At 41.4% G+C, this 15807-nt stretch overlaps 1 protein-coding gene across 1 annotated transcript in view; it reads left to right on the forward strand.

Moving 5' to 3' along the window:
* SEPHS1 (selenophosphate synthetase 1) overlaps positions 1–15807 on the forward strand; it is a 48082-nt gene that overhangs the window by 27128 nt on the left and 5147 nt on the right. Inside the window, exons 7-8 of the mRNA XM_060257951.1 lie at positions 4319–4418; positions 12581–12793. Of these exons, the coding sequence (XP_060113934.1) occupies positions 4319–4418; positions 12581–12793 (313 nt within the window). The remainder of the gene's footprint in view (positions 1–4318; positions 4419–12580; positions 12794–15807) is intronic.

The raw sequence follows: 15807 nt of genomic DNA on the forward strand, positions 1-15807 counted from the left end.
AGGAAAGAGAACCAGAAATGATAGGCCAATATCATAGAATCATACAATCATAGAGTTGGAAAAGACTTCCAGAGACATCTAGTCCAACCCCCTGCACAATGCAGGAAACTCACAAATACCTCCCCCTAAATTCACAGGATCTTCACTGCTGTCAGATGGTCATCTAGCCTCTGTTTAAAAACCTCCAAGGATGGAGAGGCCACCACCTCCCGAGGAAGCCTATTCCACTGAGGAACTGCTCTAACAGTCAGGAAGTTCTTCCTAATGTTGAGCCGGAAATTCTTTTGATTTAATTTCAGCCCATTGGTTCTGGTCTTACCTTCTGGGGCCACAGAAAACAATTCCACACCATCCTCTATATGAAAGCCCTTCAAGTCCTTGAAGACGGTGATCATATCACCTCTCAGCCACCTCCTCTCCAGGTTAAACATGCCCAACTCCTTCAGCCTTTCCTCATAGGACTTGGTCTCCAGACCCCTCACCATCTTCGTTGCCCTCCTCTGGACCCGTTCCAGCTTGTCTATATCCTTCTTAAAATGTGGTGCCCAAAACTGAACACAAGACTCCAGGTGAGGTCTTACCAGAGCAGAGCAAAGTGATACCATCACTTCACGTGATGTGGACACTATACTTCTGTTGATACAGCCCCAAATTGCATTTGCCTTTTTAGCCACCGCATCATGTTCAGCATATGATCCGCTAAGACCACGAGTTCCTTTTCACACATACTACTGCTAAGACAAATCTCCCCATCCTATAACCATGCATTGGATTTTTCCAACCTAAATGCAGAACTTTACATTTATCCCTGTCAAAATTCATTTTATTGCTTTTAGCCCATTTTTCCAGCCTGTCAAGGTCATCCTGTATCTTCTACTGTATTTGCAACCCTTCCCAATTTAGTATCATCGGCAAATTTAATAAGCATTCCCTCTGTTCCTTCATCCAAATCATTTATAAAGATGTTGAACAAAACAGGTCCCAGGACAGATCCTTGAGGCACTCCACTTGTCACTCCTCTCCAAGAGGATGAGGAACCATTCGCAAGCAAGCACTCTTTGGGTGTGATCTGTCAACCAGTTACAGATCCATCTAACAGTAACAGGATCCAAACAACATTTTGTCAACAAGGATAGTATGTGGAACCTTATCAAAGTCTTACTGAAATCAAGATAAACAATGTCTACAGCATTCGCCTGATCCAGCAAGGTAGCCACTTTCTCAAAAAAAGAGATCAGGTTAGTCTGACATGACTTGTTCTTGAGAAAACCATGCTGGCTCTTATGTATATCCTATGCAAACTTCTATATAAAAGGTTAACGTTATACTTCTATATAAATCTTTATTAAATTCAGTCACTGAATCATAGGCTAGCAATTGTAAACTTGTATAGCTTCTATTTTGTTTCTTGAAATTCTCTTCAGGAAGGTAGTAGAGAAATGTTGTGGCTTACATGCTCTTCAGTCTTGCTGCAGGATGACATGAATGATCATTTGGATATTAGAATGCAGTTTTCTCCCCTACAGTGAGAGATTAACAATGCAGCCCTAAGAAGAATTACGCCTTTCAAAATCCATGGACTTCGTAGGATGTAACTCTGTTTAGTAGTGTCCTGGAAGGGGCAGTCTTCCTTTTTTGGGATGCACTGAAAAATTCTCTTATTTTTGTTTGGTTCCCCCCCCCCCCTTTTTTTTCCCCTTTTGAAATGCATGAAATGAAAGAATGCTTTACTCAATTTGTGGTATTAACAGTTTTACATAAGACAGTGGTGTTTCCTATGTATGCTATAGGCATATAGCACTATCAAGAATATTTGTGTTTAAATGTAAATATTTCATTTCCTCCTGAATCTCTATTTTTTTCCTGTTGCATCAAGATTTTTAGACATTTTCTCTCTCTTTAGTAGAGAAGAAAGTTTTAATTGATATTCTAAGTCCCCCAGCCTCACAATCCAGCACTGGTTTAATATTATGTTGGTGAAAAAACCAACACATAATCCCCCCCTCCCCATGTACCTGTTGATACATCTGCAGCCATCACACAGATTACAATACCAATTAAATCTATAGACAGTCTCCTAACCTAAGTGGTTCCCAACCTTTTTGATATGACTTACATCCAAATTTACTTGGTATTGTTGACCTACTTGAAAACTGTGCACAAATCAAGAAAACTGCTAAAGCCTGGGACTCAGTTACACAGGGTTTACAGTCCACAGGTTAAGAAATGCTGTCTTAAGCATTTTGTAAACTTCAGGCAGGACACCTATATCTCAGATAGTAGGCATTGGGATATGCCACCACTCAATTGTCCTGTCATACACTGTAGATGGGGTGGGAGAGTTTAGTAATGAGAACTCTAGAGAAAAAACGCTTTATACAATAAAGAAGCTCAAGTAGCCTGGCAAGAGACCAAACATCATTTCAGCATATTGCTAACACTATTCTGCTCAGAACCCTTACAGGTACTCCTGCTCATATCACAAGCACTAAACTGAGGACGCAAGGACAGTGTATTCCACACAGGTAAGAAAGGGAGGGAGATCTTCTATCTGCTGAAATGTCGTCCCCCCCCCCCCCACACACACACATAGACACCATATTGGCTCAACAGCCCTTCTTCATCAAGAGTAGCTAGCAGTGTGTCTTTCATGGGAGGTACTGGTATAAAAGAGGAAGAATCCAGTAGCACCCTAAAGACTAATCAAATTTGTGCTTTTGTGAGTCACTGATTACTAGATAAGAATTTGTAGTGCAGAATGGGGGGAGGGGCACCCTGTGGGAAGAACATCCCCACAATGTCATTGTAACCCCACATGCGGGGGAGATAGTTACTATTCCTGTGTTTCCAAGTGAGCACCAGCCCTTCCTGCTGCTACTGCTGGCCAGATGTTCATGACATCCTTTGCCTTGCAGGATCAGAACCTCACGAAGCTGCTCCAACAAGTCTGAATCAGAGTTCAAAGCAGCTCCCTACAAGGTTATGGGTAAGTGCTAGTGATGACCATTCTCTTAGCATAGGAGAATCCCACTATTTTGGATCCCCCCGAGGTGGGAGGGAGATATAGGAACATAAAAAGCCCCATATAGAGAACACTTTTTGGTTTGTTGCTGAACATCACTTCTTTACTGTCCTTGTGTTTTTTTCAATTGCTGTTAGTAGGCGACTGCAGATGCCAGGATGGACCCCCGTGAACAGTGCGGTGTCAACTAGCTGCGGAACCTCCAACATGCAGTGGACCAGTGTGCCCCTGGCTGCTCTGTTCTCATTCTAGCTTGGCTCCTGCATCATTGCAAGCTGCTTCCCACTGGTGGTCACACAGTGATAGGGACAGCTCCACCTGTGACACTGAAATCCAATCCAAGACAGTGAAGTCTGTCAGCACATCTTTCAGGAGTCTTGCTGGGACAAGAGAATCGATGATCCAATTGATCTGATTTCCTTTATACTGTTCAATAAACATACGGATTGTTTCATAGCTGTGTCTGTTTAAATTTGGGGAGTTAGGGATCAGTTTCTTTTGCTTACTTCTAACTGTCCTTGGCTTTCTTCATCGTGAAATTTGCACCGGGGGGAGAGGGGCTGAAAAAAGCCATCTGTTGTAGACACAGTTGTGCTTTAGCAAGGAGGAGGGACAGGGTCCTTGGGCTTCACAATCCCTCTTAGTTCTGCTGGTTTGCTATATAAGCTGTGCAAGCTATAGGGGTGGAGCTGGAAAACAAGCGTGGTGGAATAAATAGCAACCGACTGTGGTAACTAGCCCCTTAAATGTAGTGCAAGCCTGGCAAAGCAAACTTATGCAGAAGGAAGCAAGATATAGGGAGAAGGAAGCAGATGACAGCCAGTTGCTTGAGGGTCTGATAGGAGCCCTCCGGGGGCCTGATTCAGCCCTCGAACAGCAGGTTTGACACCCCTGATTTAGAGACTATAGCAGCTGTTTGCTGTGTGTCCATGATTGGATGTTGGAATTCAAATTGGACCTGAATTGTTTGAAAGCTTTTGATCTGGGTGGATGGAGCATTTGGCATTGATAGATTTTGTCTCTTGTGTCCGTCCATATGTGACTGCAGCCTTTAAGCATGTCTTGGTTCCTCACTACTCCTAGTTTCCAGCCCGTAGCATTTGTGGACTGAAATGTGCAGAGTATTTGCATAGTTATTACGAAGTCAGCTGAATAAAATAATAGCCATATCAAACAGTGTCTTTTGCATTCATTTGATAATCAAATAACTGCTCCACATGCAGAAATAGTATGCTTAACTATGCTCTTTCTGCCAGCGGTGTAGACAAATGAATTTTGTTTTCTTCTTCACAATAGCCAGAAAAATGGAATAAAATCAAATTGGTTGTCACACAAGAAGATGTGGAACTAGCATATCAAGAAGCAATGATGAATATGGCACGGCTCAATAGAACAGGTATGAGAATGTCTTGAACTTTCTGGGAAATGAAAAAATCACAAGTGAATATTTTTAAGTGCCTACGTGGTCTTTTTATAAGGCTAGAATCTAGTAGGTTATAATTGATAAAATGTATATTTAATGTACTAGAACCTAGAAAGTATTGATGTTGCATTACATTTACTCTATAAATTAGATTTTGAAAGTCCTTAGAAATATAGACACACTTCACAATATTTTGATAATCAAAACTTGGAGATCTGTCTTTCCTTTGCTTGTTGGTAGTACAATTTAGAGGACCTAAGAACAAGATTTCTACCTCTTCTATTCAAAACCTATCCTTAGCACTTGACCTGGATAGCCCAGGCATGCCCAGTCTCATCAGATCTTGGAAGCTAAGCAGGTATGGATGGAGTGCCTCCTTGGAATACCAGGAGAGGGAAGCAGAGGCAGGCTGTATCAAGCCGCTTCTCTGGACATCCTCTGTGCCCCAGCAAGGGTTGCCAGAAGTTGCCATGGCTTCCAGGCTTGTACAGTATGTCACAGAAGTGAGTACACCCCCTCACATTTTGCAAATATTTAAGTATATCTTTTCATGTGACAACATTGAAGAAATGACACTTGGCTACAATGTAAAGTAGCAGGTCTACAGCTTGTATAACAGTGTAAATGTGCTGTCCCCTCAGAATTACACAACACACAGACATTAATGTCTAAACTGCTGGCAACAAAAGTGAGTTCACCCCTAAGTGATAATGTCCAAACGGGGTCCAAAGTGTCAATATTTTGTGTGGCCACCATTATTTTCCAGCACTGCCTTAACCCTCTTGGGCATAGAGTTCACCAGAGCTTCACAGGTTGCCACTGGAGTCCTCTTCCACTCCTCCATGATGATGTCACATAGCTGGTGGATGTTAGAGACCTTGTGCACCTCCACCTTCCGTTTCAGGATGCCCCTCAGATGCTCAATAGGGTTTAGGTCTGGAGACATGCTCGGCCAGTCCATCAGCTTTACCCTCAGCTTCTTTAGCAAGGCAGTGGTCGTTTTGGAGGTACGTTTGGGGTCGTTATCATGTTGGAATACTGCCCTGTGGCCCAGTCTCCAAAGGGAGGGGATCATGCTCTGCTTCAGTATGTCACAGTACATGTTGGCATTCATGGTTCCCTCAATGAACGGTAGCTCCCCAGTGCTGGCAGCACTCATGCAGCTCCAGACCATGACATTCCCAACACCACGCTTGACTGCAGGCACGACATGCTTGTCGTTGCACTCCTCACCCGGTTGCCGCCACACATGCTTGACACAATCTGAACCAAAAAAGTTTATCTTGGTCTCATCGGACCACAGGACATGGTTCCAGAAATCCATGTCCTTAGTCTGCTTGTCTGCAGCAAACCGTTTGCGGTCTTTCTTGTACATCATCTTTAGAAGATGCTTCCTTCTGGGACGACAGCCCTGCAGACCAATTTGATGCAGCGTGCGGCGCATGGTCTGAGCACTGACAGGCTGACCCCCCACCCCACCCCTTCAACCTCTGTAGCAATGCCATGGTCTGGGGCTGTAATCCAGAGAAGGAAGCAAATATTTAAATTTCTACACACCGTCAAGTTTTGAATAGCTTTCCTAAACAGTCTCATGTAGCCCGTCTTTCTGTCATTGTCCATTTTCTGGTGCTGGCTCGCAGGTGCTTGAGTTTTTGTCTATCCCGGTTTCTTTTTAGATAGTTTCCATTCTTTAGAACAGAATGCTTCTGTTGTAAATGTGACTTTCTAACTCTTTAATTTTTTAATAAAAATGTTTTGACACTATTAGCCGAATTGGTATGTCATAAATACACTGTTGTTTGCTGTTGCTGCATCAGATGAAATGCAGAGAATGGTGGCTGACAGTAGGGCTAATTGCCATTTGTTGCCTGTTTTCAGAACTTTCTCTGGCAATGAACATCCTGCCTGATAGCAGTATAAAAGTTAGTGTCTGAATCCCTTGCTTTTTGTCTTTCCAGTCTTTTCTGTGTTGTCAGTTATATTGGAAGCTGTTGTGGCAGGGGTTTGCAGTAGCAGTCGCATATTCCCGGACAGGCTGATAAACCTTCAGCACATGAGTAGAGTTGGAATTTTCTGAGAAGCTTAGAGAAAGTCAAGGAAGGTGCTGCCTTCCCACTGCTGACTACTTGGTGTAAAAGGGTGGGGAAGGAACACACACACCAAATTTTTTTCCACCTCCAACAGCAGCAGTTAAGAGCGACTCCTTTCCTCTGTTAATAGTAAGATTCTTTAAAAAAAAAAAACCCTTAGGTTTAAGATCAATTCAAGTGGGCAGCCACGTTGGTCTGAAGCAACAGAACAAAATTTGAGCCAAGTGGCACCTTTAAGACCAACAAAGTTTGATTCAGAGTCTATGCTTTCATGTGCATGTACATATCTTCAGATAAGTATAGCTAAGATTTGGATTAATGCAATCGGTAAGACCTGTGTATAGCAGCAAATTAGAAAGATAATAAAATAATAACAGATGGGAGAATTAAAAACCCTCTACAATCCACTTATCCTACAAACTATGCAGAAAAATTGTCTCTCACGCTCTCTGAGAAGCTACTCAGCGTCTGATCAGTGTCCTGTAATTACAAACAGAAACTGAAACTCTGAACTGGACATTTCTACAAGGCATCAACCTGCTTGGCAGACTTTCCACGAGAAAAGACAAGCCATCTACCACTCTCAATTGGAGTTGCCAAAGCAACAGAAAAACAAAAAAACTCTTAACTTGCAGGCTGCTAATCTTAACAACAACTCCAGCGGTAAAGTCAGCCTTTCGCAGCACAGACTCAGCCCAACAGAGGAATCGGTTCTTTCACATGGACTTTCATTCTGTCCCACCATATCCACACAGCTGAATCAGTTCTGCAGGGACCTGGAAGCCTCTTCCCACTGTCTATGGTTAAAGGAGTACTTTCAACATACACAAGAACAGGCAGCATCCTCACAACATAATATCACACAATCTACTGGAGAACAGCTTTCATCTTTCCAATCCGCCAATGTACTTCGCACCGCATACCATCAAACCAACGCTTCAAAAAAAGAGACTCCACATGGTCCCTTCTGCTGGTTGTAATGCCACACTGGATCTCTACATCAAATGCTTTTGCCGTAGAGTCTAAACTGATATGATCAGCAAAGATCATTGTGTACGACAAAATCTCAACCATGCTGAAAGGAGAGCCATAGACAGTCTCTGGAACAATCCAGATATAATTGAAGAGGCAGTCACAAGTTGAAGCTGTTGTTACCATGAATAAATCAGACTACATCCAGGAGGCTCAAAGACAACTCTCAAATACTGTTTTTTACAAATAACGGGATTCCAATCCCACCCAGGATTGCAAAAAACCCTAACAAGATTGCAAAGGAATTACCCCTACAAATTCAGGAACAAATCATTTCAGACACACCACAGGAACCTTGACCACGTACCTTTTATCTTTTTTTCCCAAAATTGTAATTCCTACAAACCCAGCAACCCAGGATGCCCTACTGTCTAAGGCAGAGGCACTATTACTGTGGAGTTGTCTGGATATATGGATTCTGTTGTAAGACCATATGCCGTCAGTGCTCCTAGTTAAGTTCACGACATCACAGACACTACAAAATGCAACCTTCCAAAGAATATTATTTTAGTCACCATTGATAAAACATCCAACATCCCACACAAAGATGGATTGCAAGCCATAAGGAATATGATTTCTGACAGCACCACAGCTGACTTTGCCACCAAACTGCCATTTTTTTTCTTCCCCATAACCACTTCAGTTTTGGCAACAACTTGTTCCTTCAAATCAATGGTACATCCATGGGCTCCCACATGGCCCCACAGTATGTTAACATCTTTATGGCCAACTTGGAGCAAAGCTTCCTAAACTCCCACCCACTCATACCTCTCTTATACCTTTGATACATTGATGACATTTTGTTGTCAGGTAGAATAGCCCTGGATATATTCCATCAGGCAATCAATGACTTCCACCCCACCATCAACCTGACAATCAATCTATGCGAGAAACATATTTTCTGAACAGTACTATAAAAATACACACTGTGCACATAGACACTACCTTACACCAGAAACCTTCTGACCCACAAAAGTACCTAGATGCCTCTAGCTACCATCCTAAACATACTGAAGGATCCATTGTATACAGCCAGGCTCTACAGTCCTACAGACAGATTCTCACCTGAGGGATCTACAGCAACCCTTTTTGGAACTGAAGTATCCATCTGATGAGAAGAAACAGATTAACAAAGCCAGAATGGTACCCAGAGAAAATCTGCTGGAAGACAGGCCCAAAAGAGACAATAACAGAACACCACTGGTGGTCACATACAGCTGTCAACTCAAAGAGTTCAACGCATCAGCAAGTTACAACTTTTACTGGATAATGGTAGTTCTCTTTCACATGTACTGGGGGCAAACCTTTTGTTGCACATAGACAGACCCCCCAATCTTAAACAACTCCTCACCCACAATAATACAACATCTAATTTGAACATGGACACTGGTACCAGAGCTTGCAGTAAACCCAGATGACAGCTTTGCTGCAGCATCTAGCCAAACAACAACACAATCACTGGACTTAAACATCAACTTCACCATCTTAGACTCATTCACTTGCTCATCTTCTACCACTGTATATGCCATTAACTGACAACAGTGCCCTTCAGTTCTATACATAGGACAAACAGGTCAAACCCTAAAACAGGATTCATAGACACAAATCTTGCATTAGGAATCACAAAACTGGGGGAGTGGCAACACTGGGTAAGATGGCAGTTGTCTGAATTTCCTGTTTCTCTCCTCCCACCACTATTTCTGACCTTCCTTGTTGAGTAAAGTCGTTGCAACCAATCTAGACTATGAACAAAAATGGAAGGGCTTCTGCCGCCACACCAAAACCGGTTCCAAAATCGGCTACCTTGTTTTTCCCCCAGGATTCTTGGGTAGACTAAGCCTGTCGGTGCCAAGAAAATTAAAATGGTGGACAAAGCTTCTTTATCACAGCTTGTGGAGATTATTCTAAACAAGCAGGATTTACCAGCATTGTTTGAGAGGATGGAAGAACACTTTGGAGCACAAATGACGACCATCATGTAGCCGATAAGAGAAGAATTAGAAGCAAATCAGTTTCCCCTGTTTTAAACCTCTCAAGCAGCGGAGTCTGCCCTCCCTGTGAGCTATAGGGACATATGAATCCCAGTCAAGAGATCACATTCTTACTCTTGAATTGCAATCTAAACAGTCAAGCCTGAAATCTCCCAGAGGGGGCAATGGAATCGAAAGATATCATCTTCTATTTGAACTGGCTTGCATCAGTGTTATATTTGGAATTAAATGTGTTGCTGGCCATTTTAAGAGCCCTACCACATTGCCCCCCGGGTAAATATGGGGAGGAAGGGTCCCAGGGATCTTATAATGCAGTTTGTGGACTAGAGAACGAGGAAGCGGATTGCTGAGGAAGCTAGAGAAAAAGGGTCACCTTTTATTCCAGGACTATCCTCTTTTAGTTTTTCTGGAAGTACCTCAAGAAGCACTCAAGATAAGGAAAATGCTTAAAACCGTCACTTCCCTGCTGCAAGCCGCAAATGCAGTTGTTCATCAGGGCAGTGTTCTGCTTACTTCAGACGAAGACACTGGCCTTGATATGCTACAAGCTTTACATATATCTAAAGATCGTCTATAAAATGGAGGCTACTTTCCACGGTGTCACCAGAAAAACTCTAAAAATTCTTTATCAGATCTGCAGTTTCTTCAATGGAAGAATAGCCCATAGGAAGTTTCCTCTATGTATGTAGTAACTATCCCTAATTGTTTTGTAGTGTTCTCACTTAATAACTTTTCAAATCTTAAGCTACTATGTTTAGTATGGTTGCAACTGCATTTATTACGCTGTTCCTGTGTGGGAGGAAGAGGGTTAGGGATTTCTCTACTCAAAGAGTCACAGTTCACTGTTGGAAGTTTGTCTATAGCACAGGTGACCAAACTGTGGCTCGGGACTCACATGTGGGTCTTTTATGCATATTGTGTGGCTCTCAAAACCTCCACCACCCCATCGGCCAGCATCTTGGAGATTGCATTTAAAGTTGCTTTCTTTCCACCTTTCCCGCCCCCATCTATTGGCCTTTCTTCTTTCCTTCCTTGCGACGCTCAAAAGTCTGACTTTTATTCTTTGGCCCTCTTAGGTTAAGCAAGTTTGGCTACCCCTGGCCTATAGGCTACTGTTAACAAGTAGACTTAGACAAAAGTTCTTTTTTCCACAGTGGTTTCTAGTCTACACTTATGCTTCATTAAGTGTGCACTGTTATACATTTTTGATACCTTCTCACCTCTGAGTAGTTATAGGCTAACATATCCAGCTTTATAGTAATACTCTATTGCACCATACAGAAATTGCTCACACTCTGATCTAGTATTTGGTCAATTTGATTACTTGGGGTGATTGGGGGTAGAGTAGGATTGCTACTTCTAATTGTTGATTTTCTGCTTAGGTTAAAAGTATTTTAATTGAATTCCTATTGTCTGACTTCCCTCTACTTAATTCTTTGTTTATTGTAATATATTATTCTATTGGGGAGATTGTGGGTGGGGGTGTCTAATTAATTAATCCTTCATTGATTATCTGACTGGTTAGCTATGTAATTTTATACTTTTATACATGAATTAATGCTGACATTATCTTTGTATCAGTTTTGGAATAATTCTCCTGATTCATAGTTAACTGTACAAAATTGTAGTTATTCTTAGATGGTTTTTAAAATAATAATTCTTATTGGTGTTATCTGGTGTTTTTTTCATGATATTGTAATCTTTAGTAAGTCAAATTCAATCTTAACTTAAATAATAGTGTTGTCAGGTCCTGGTTGGGAAACTTCTGGAGATCTGAGGATGGAGTCTGGGGAGGGCAGGGACCTCAGTGGGGTACGATGCCACAGAGTCCACACTCCAGAGCATCCATTATCTCCAGTCTGGAGATGAGCTGTAATTCTGGGGCATTCCCAGGCCCCACCTGGCAGCTGAACAAGGAGAATCACAGACAGAAGTAAAAACAACAGTGTATAATACCGTGATGAATCAAATTACCATCTACACATTAGTAAAACTTTTTTTTTCACTCCAAAATGCATTTAGTAACAGTATTTAAAAATTCGTTAGTTGACAATTCACAGCTGCAAAGTTCATGAAGGTATCATAAATTTAATCCCAACTCCAAACTTGACAGGCAGAAAGTGCTTGTAGCAGAAAGTACTTATAATGGAAAGTGCTTATAGTGCTAATGTGTCCATTCTTCATATGGGTGCCACCTCCCACAGAGACATCACTCAGTAATACTCAGTATCAAGAGAGTCTTTATCAAAGAGAGGTTGAGAGGGATCTCAACATTCCAATGCTTCTTATACTCCAATACTTCCTATTCTCTGAATAGCTCGTCTCTGAAGAATGGGTGCTTGTAATATTGAGAGAATAAGAAGTATTGGAGTGTAAGAGTTAGCTCTAGTAATGGCAATTTTCAGTGCGATATGTAGGGACAAGAGCAGTTCAGAATGCTGCTTTTGATAAGAGAGTGATCCAAGTTGCTGGCTTACATTGCAAGATACACTAAGAAACAAAGTCCCCCTAAGGATTAGAACACTTATATAAATATTAAACCACTTTTCCAAGCTGTTGAGCTCAAAGGAATTTACAAAAGCATCCTACAGTATGCCAACACTAAAAATAATAAAACCATACAATATTGTCCCATTATCAGTAAAGTAACAGTCTTAGTCTAAATTCACATAGCAGCAATAAAATCAACACACATGCCCCTTTAAATGATATGTCTTAGATCCTAAGGTTCCTTTCTGGTTGGACTAAGGACTTTTGCTTGCCAGTCTCTTCCCCCTACAGCCTCCTACTTTCACAACCATGATTTCCTGAAAATCCACTGACCATGGAACACTATCTTGGGAGTGGTCATAAAATGAGTACTTTGAGATGAGGAAGATAGGAAAGGATAGCATTTAGGCAGTTTTTTAAATGCTTCATATTTAATTGAAATTACATAGTGGATGGAACTGTAAAAAGCTCAGAAGTTATATTCTGGATTGCATAATGTTTTCTCCTGCTTTTTGTTTTGTTTTGTTTCTAGCTGCAGGGCTTATGCATACGTTCAATGCACATGCAGCCACAGACATTACAGGTTTTGGAATCCTGGGACATGCACAAAATCTAGCTAAACAGCAACGCAATGAAGTATCTTTTGTTATACATAACCTTCCTGTTCTCGCCAAAATGGCTGCAGTTAGCAAAGCATGTGGCAATATGTTTGGTCTCATGCATGGGACATGTCCTGAGACTTCAGGTAAATCCTTTTATAATGCTTTTCCTTCTCAAGAATTTGCTTGTGGCTACATATGTGAAATAAATCAGCATTAATATGAACCAATATATTATTGCTTTTTTATATACTAAAAGCAGTTTATAGAGTATTAAGCACATTGCCTTATGAGAGCAGAAAAGCAGGATATATATTTTGTAAACTAAAATAGATCAGTTTTCTAATATTTAATCCAATTAAAATATTGGAGAATTGCCTAACGCCAGGCACTAAATAGATTCCATTAGAGATCTTTTTAGTATTTTTTTTTTGCGTAAAATGTTGGAAGAATTTCTAATAGAGGGTCACTAAATGGCACCTTATCTGCTTTGTAAATACTACACGCAGTATTCTGGCATTTCTGTCCTGTGTATACTAATGTCTTTGTATTCTAATACATTCTCATATTTGGCCATACATTGCATGTACCTTTGAAAATTCATAGCAAGTCTATGCATATGCGCACACATTGTTTGACTCTGTATTTCAAAATTAGTGGTTACTTCAGTTAATAAAGGGTTACATAATTAATGTTTGTCAAGTAATTATCCCCAGGAATTGTGTAGGAGAGTACATGTTGACTGATTTGTAAACTGGAGGTGGTGGTGGGAGGGAACAAGCCAAAAACTACAGATATGTATAATGAAATAAATAATATTATAAGCCTCCAAATGGTGGAAGAGATATTATAATCATCAGCGTCGTAGGAAACAAACATGTAAGTGATGAGGTGTTCCAGTGACCTCTGCAGGCAAAAATGAAATTCTATTGAAATGAATGGACAGCATGCACAATTCTTTGGTCATGATAAAATGAGCGTTCTCACTTTTCATTGCTTCCCCCCCCCCCCCCCGAAATGTAAGACGTGTGTTGGGGAATATTCCAAACCCTGTGGGGAACAATAGCTTAGAACTCAAACTGTTTATTAACGCTTTAAAACCATCTACAAGTAATTCTCAGTAGCATATAAAAGTTCCAGTACCTGATACAGTGTGCACTCTTAGAAAGCACAAGGAACGTTCCTGGACTGCAGGACCAAGACCCTGACACACAGTCCAGAACAAAGCCCACTACCACATTTTTATAATCTTTCCAGTCTAGGAACCAATGGAGGCATCAATCTATAATGTATTAGGCCAGCCCACTGTATGGTGATAACATGAACTTATGCTAGGGTGAACTTTTATTATTTTATTCACTGCAGTGTCAGCAAGATTCAGACATTTACAGCATTTCCATAGAAGTGAATGTTTAGACTTTGGAGCCTGGCATTTGGAGAATGGGGAATATCAGATACAAATTCAAGCAAGAGTGCATTTGCAAGGCAAGGCCTTAGATTTTACACCTAGGCTGCCAAAAAATAAAATAAAGGCTTTATTGGGTTTCAGAACCAAGAAGCCGAAGTCAGTGATACCAAAACCTACAAGGCAAAGAACAGAAAAGCCCAGGCTCATGTAACCTTAAATTCTGCCACAAAAAATGCAGTCTTCCAATTCTTTTAAACTATTACTACCTCTCATAGATTGCTGCCTTGACATGGCGAGAGGGCTTGTGCAGTTCAGTGAGGCTGTGGGCTATGCCATGCAGGGCCACCCAAAATGGACAGGTCACAGCTGAGATCCCAGACAAAATGCGATCCACTGGCGAAGGAAATGGCAACCCACTCCAGTATCCTTGCTAAGAAAACCCCATGGACAGTAACAAAAGGCTAAAAGATACAGTGTTGGAAGATGAGCCCCTCAGGTCAGGTGCCCAATATGCTACTGGGGAAGAGCAGAGGGCAAGTACAAGTAACCACAGAAAGAGTGAAGCAGCTCGGCCAAAGCTGAAAGGACTCTCAGCTGTGGATGTGTCTGATGGTGAAAGGAAAGTCCGATGCGGCAAAGAACAATACTGCATTGAAAAGTGGAATGTAAGATCTATGAATCAAGGTAAGCTGGATGTGGTCAAACAAGAGATGTCAAGACTGAACATCGACATCTTGGGAATCAGTGAACTAAAATGGTCAGGAATGGGTGAATTTAACTCAGAGGATCACTATGTCTATTACTGTGGGCAAGAGTCCCGTAGAAGAAATGGTGTGGCCTTTATAGTTAACAAGAGAGTGGGAAGGCAGTAATGGGATATAGTCTCAATACTGACAGAATGATTTTGGTCTGTATCCAAGGCAAACCATTCAGTATCACAGTAATCCAAGTCTGTGCCCCAACCACTGACACAGAAGAGGCTGAAGTGGACCAGTTCTATGATGATTTACAACACCTTCTAGAACTAACACAAAAAAAAGGTGTCTTCCTCATCGTAGAGGACTGGAATGCCAAAGTAGGAAGTCAAAAGGTAACCGGAACAAGTTTGGCCTTGGAGAACAAAATGAACCCGGACAAAGGCTAATAGAGTTTTGTCAAGAGAAGGAACTGGTCATAGCAAACACCCTCTTCCAACAGCCTAAAAGGCGGCTCTACACACAGACATCACCTGATGGGCAACACATAAATCAGATTGATTATATAATCTGCGGTCAAAGATGGAGAAGCTCCTTACAGTCAGCAAAAACAAAACAAAAAAACCCAAAAAAGCTCAGATCATGAGCTACTCATTGCAAAATTCAGGCTTAAACAGAAGAAAACTGGGGAAGCCATTAGGCCATTCAGGTTTGACCTTGATCACATCCCTTATGAATATACAGTGGAGGTGAAGAATAGGTTTAAGGAACTATAGTTGATAGAGTGCCTGAAGAACTATGCATGAAGGTTCGTGACATTGTACAGAAGACAGCAATCAGCACCATCCCAAAGAAAAAGAAATGCAAGAAAGCAAAGTGGCTGTCTGATGAGGCTTTACAAATAGCTGAGGAAAGAAGGAAAGCAAAAGGCAAAGGTGAAAAGGAAAAATTCACCCAACAATGTGGATTTCCAGAGAACAGCGAGGAGAGATAAGGAGGCCTTCCAGAAGGAACAATGCAAAGCAATAGAAGAAAATAACAGAATGGGAAGGACAAG

The sequence above is a fragment of the Heteronotia binoei genome, chromosome 17, assembly GCF_032191835.1.
Source record: "Heteronotia binoei isolate CCM8104 ecotype False Entrance Well chromosome 17, APGP_CSIRO_Hbin_v1, whole genome shotgun sequence".
Taxonomy (NCBI): domain Eukaryota; kingdom Metazoa; phylum Chordata; class Lepidosauria; order Squamata; family Gekkonidae; genus Heteronotia; species Heteronotia binoei.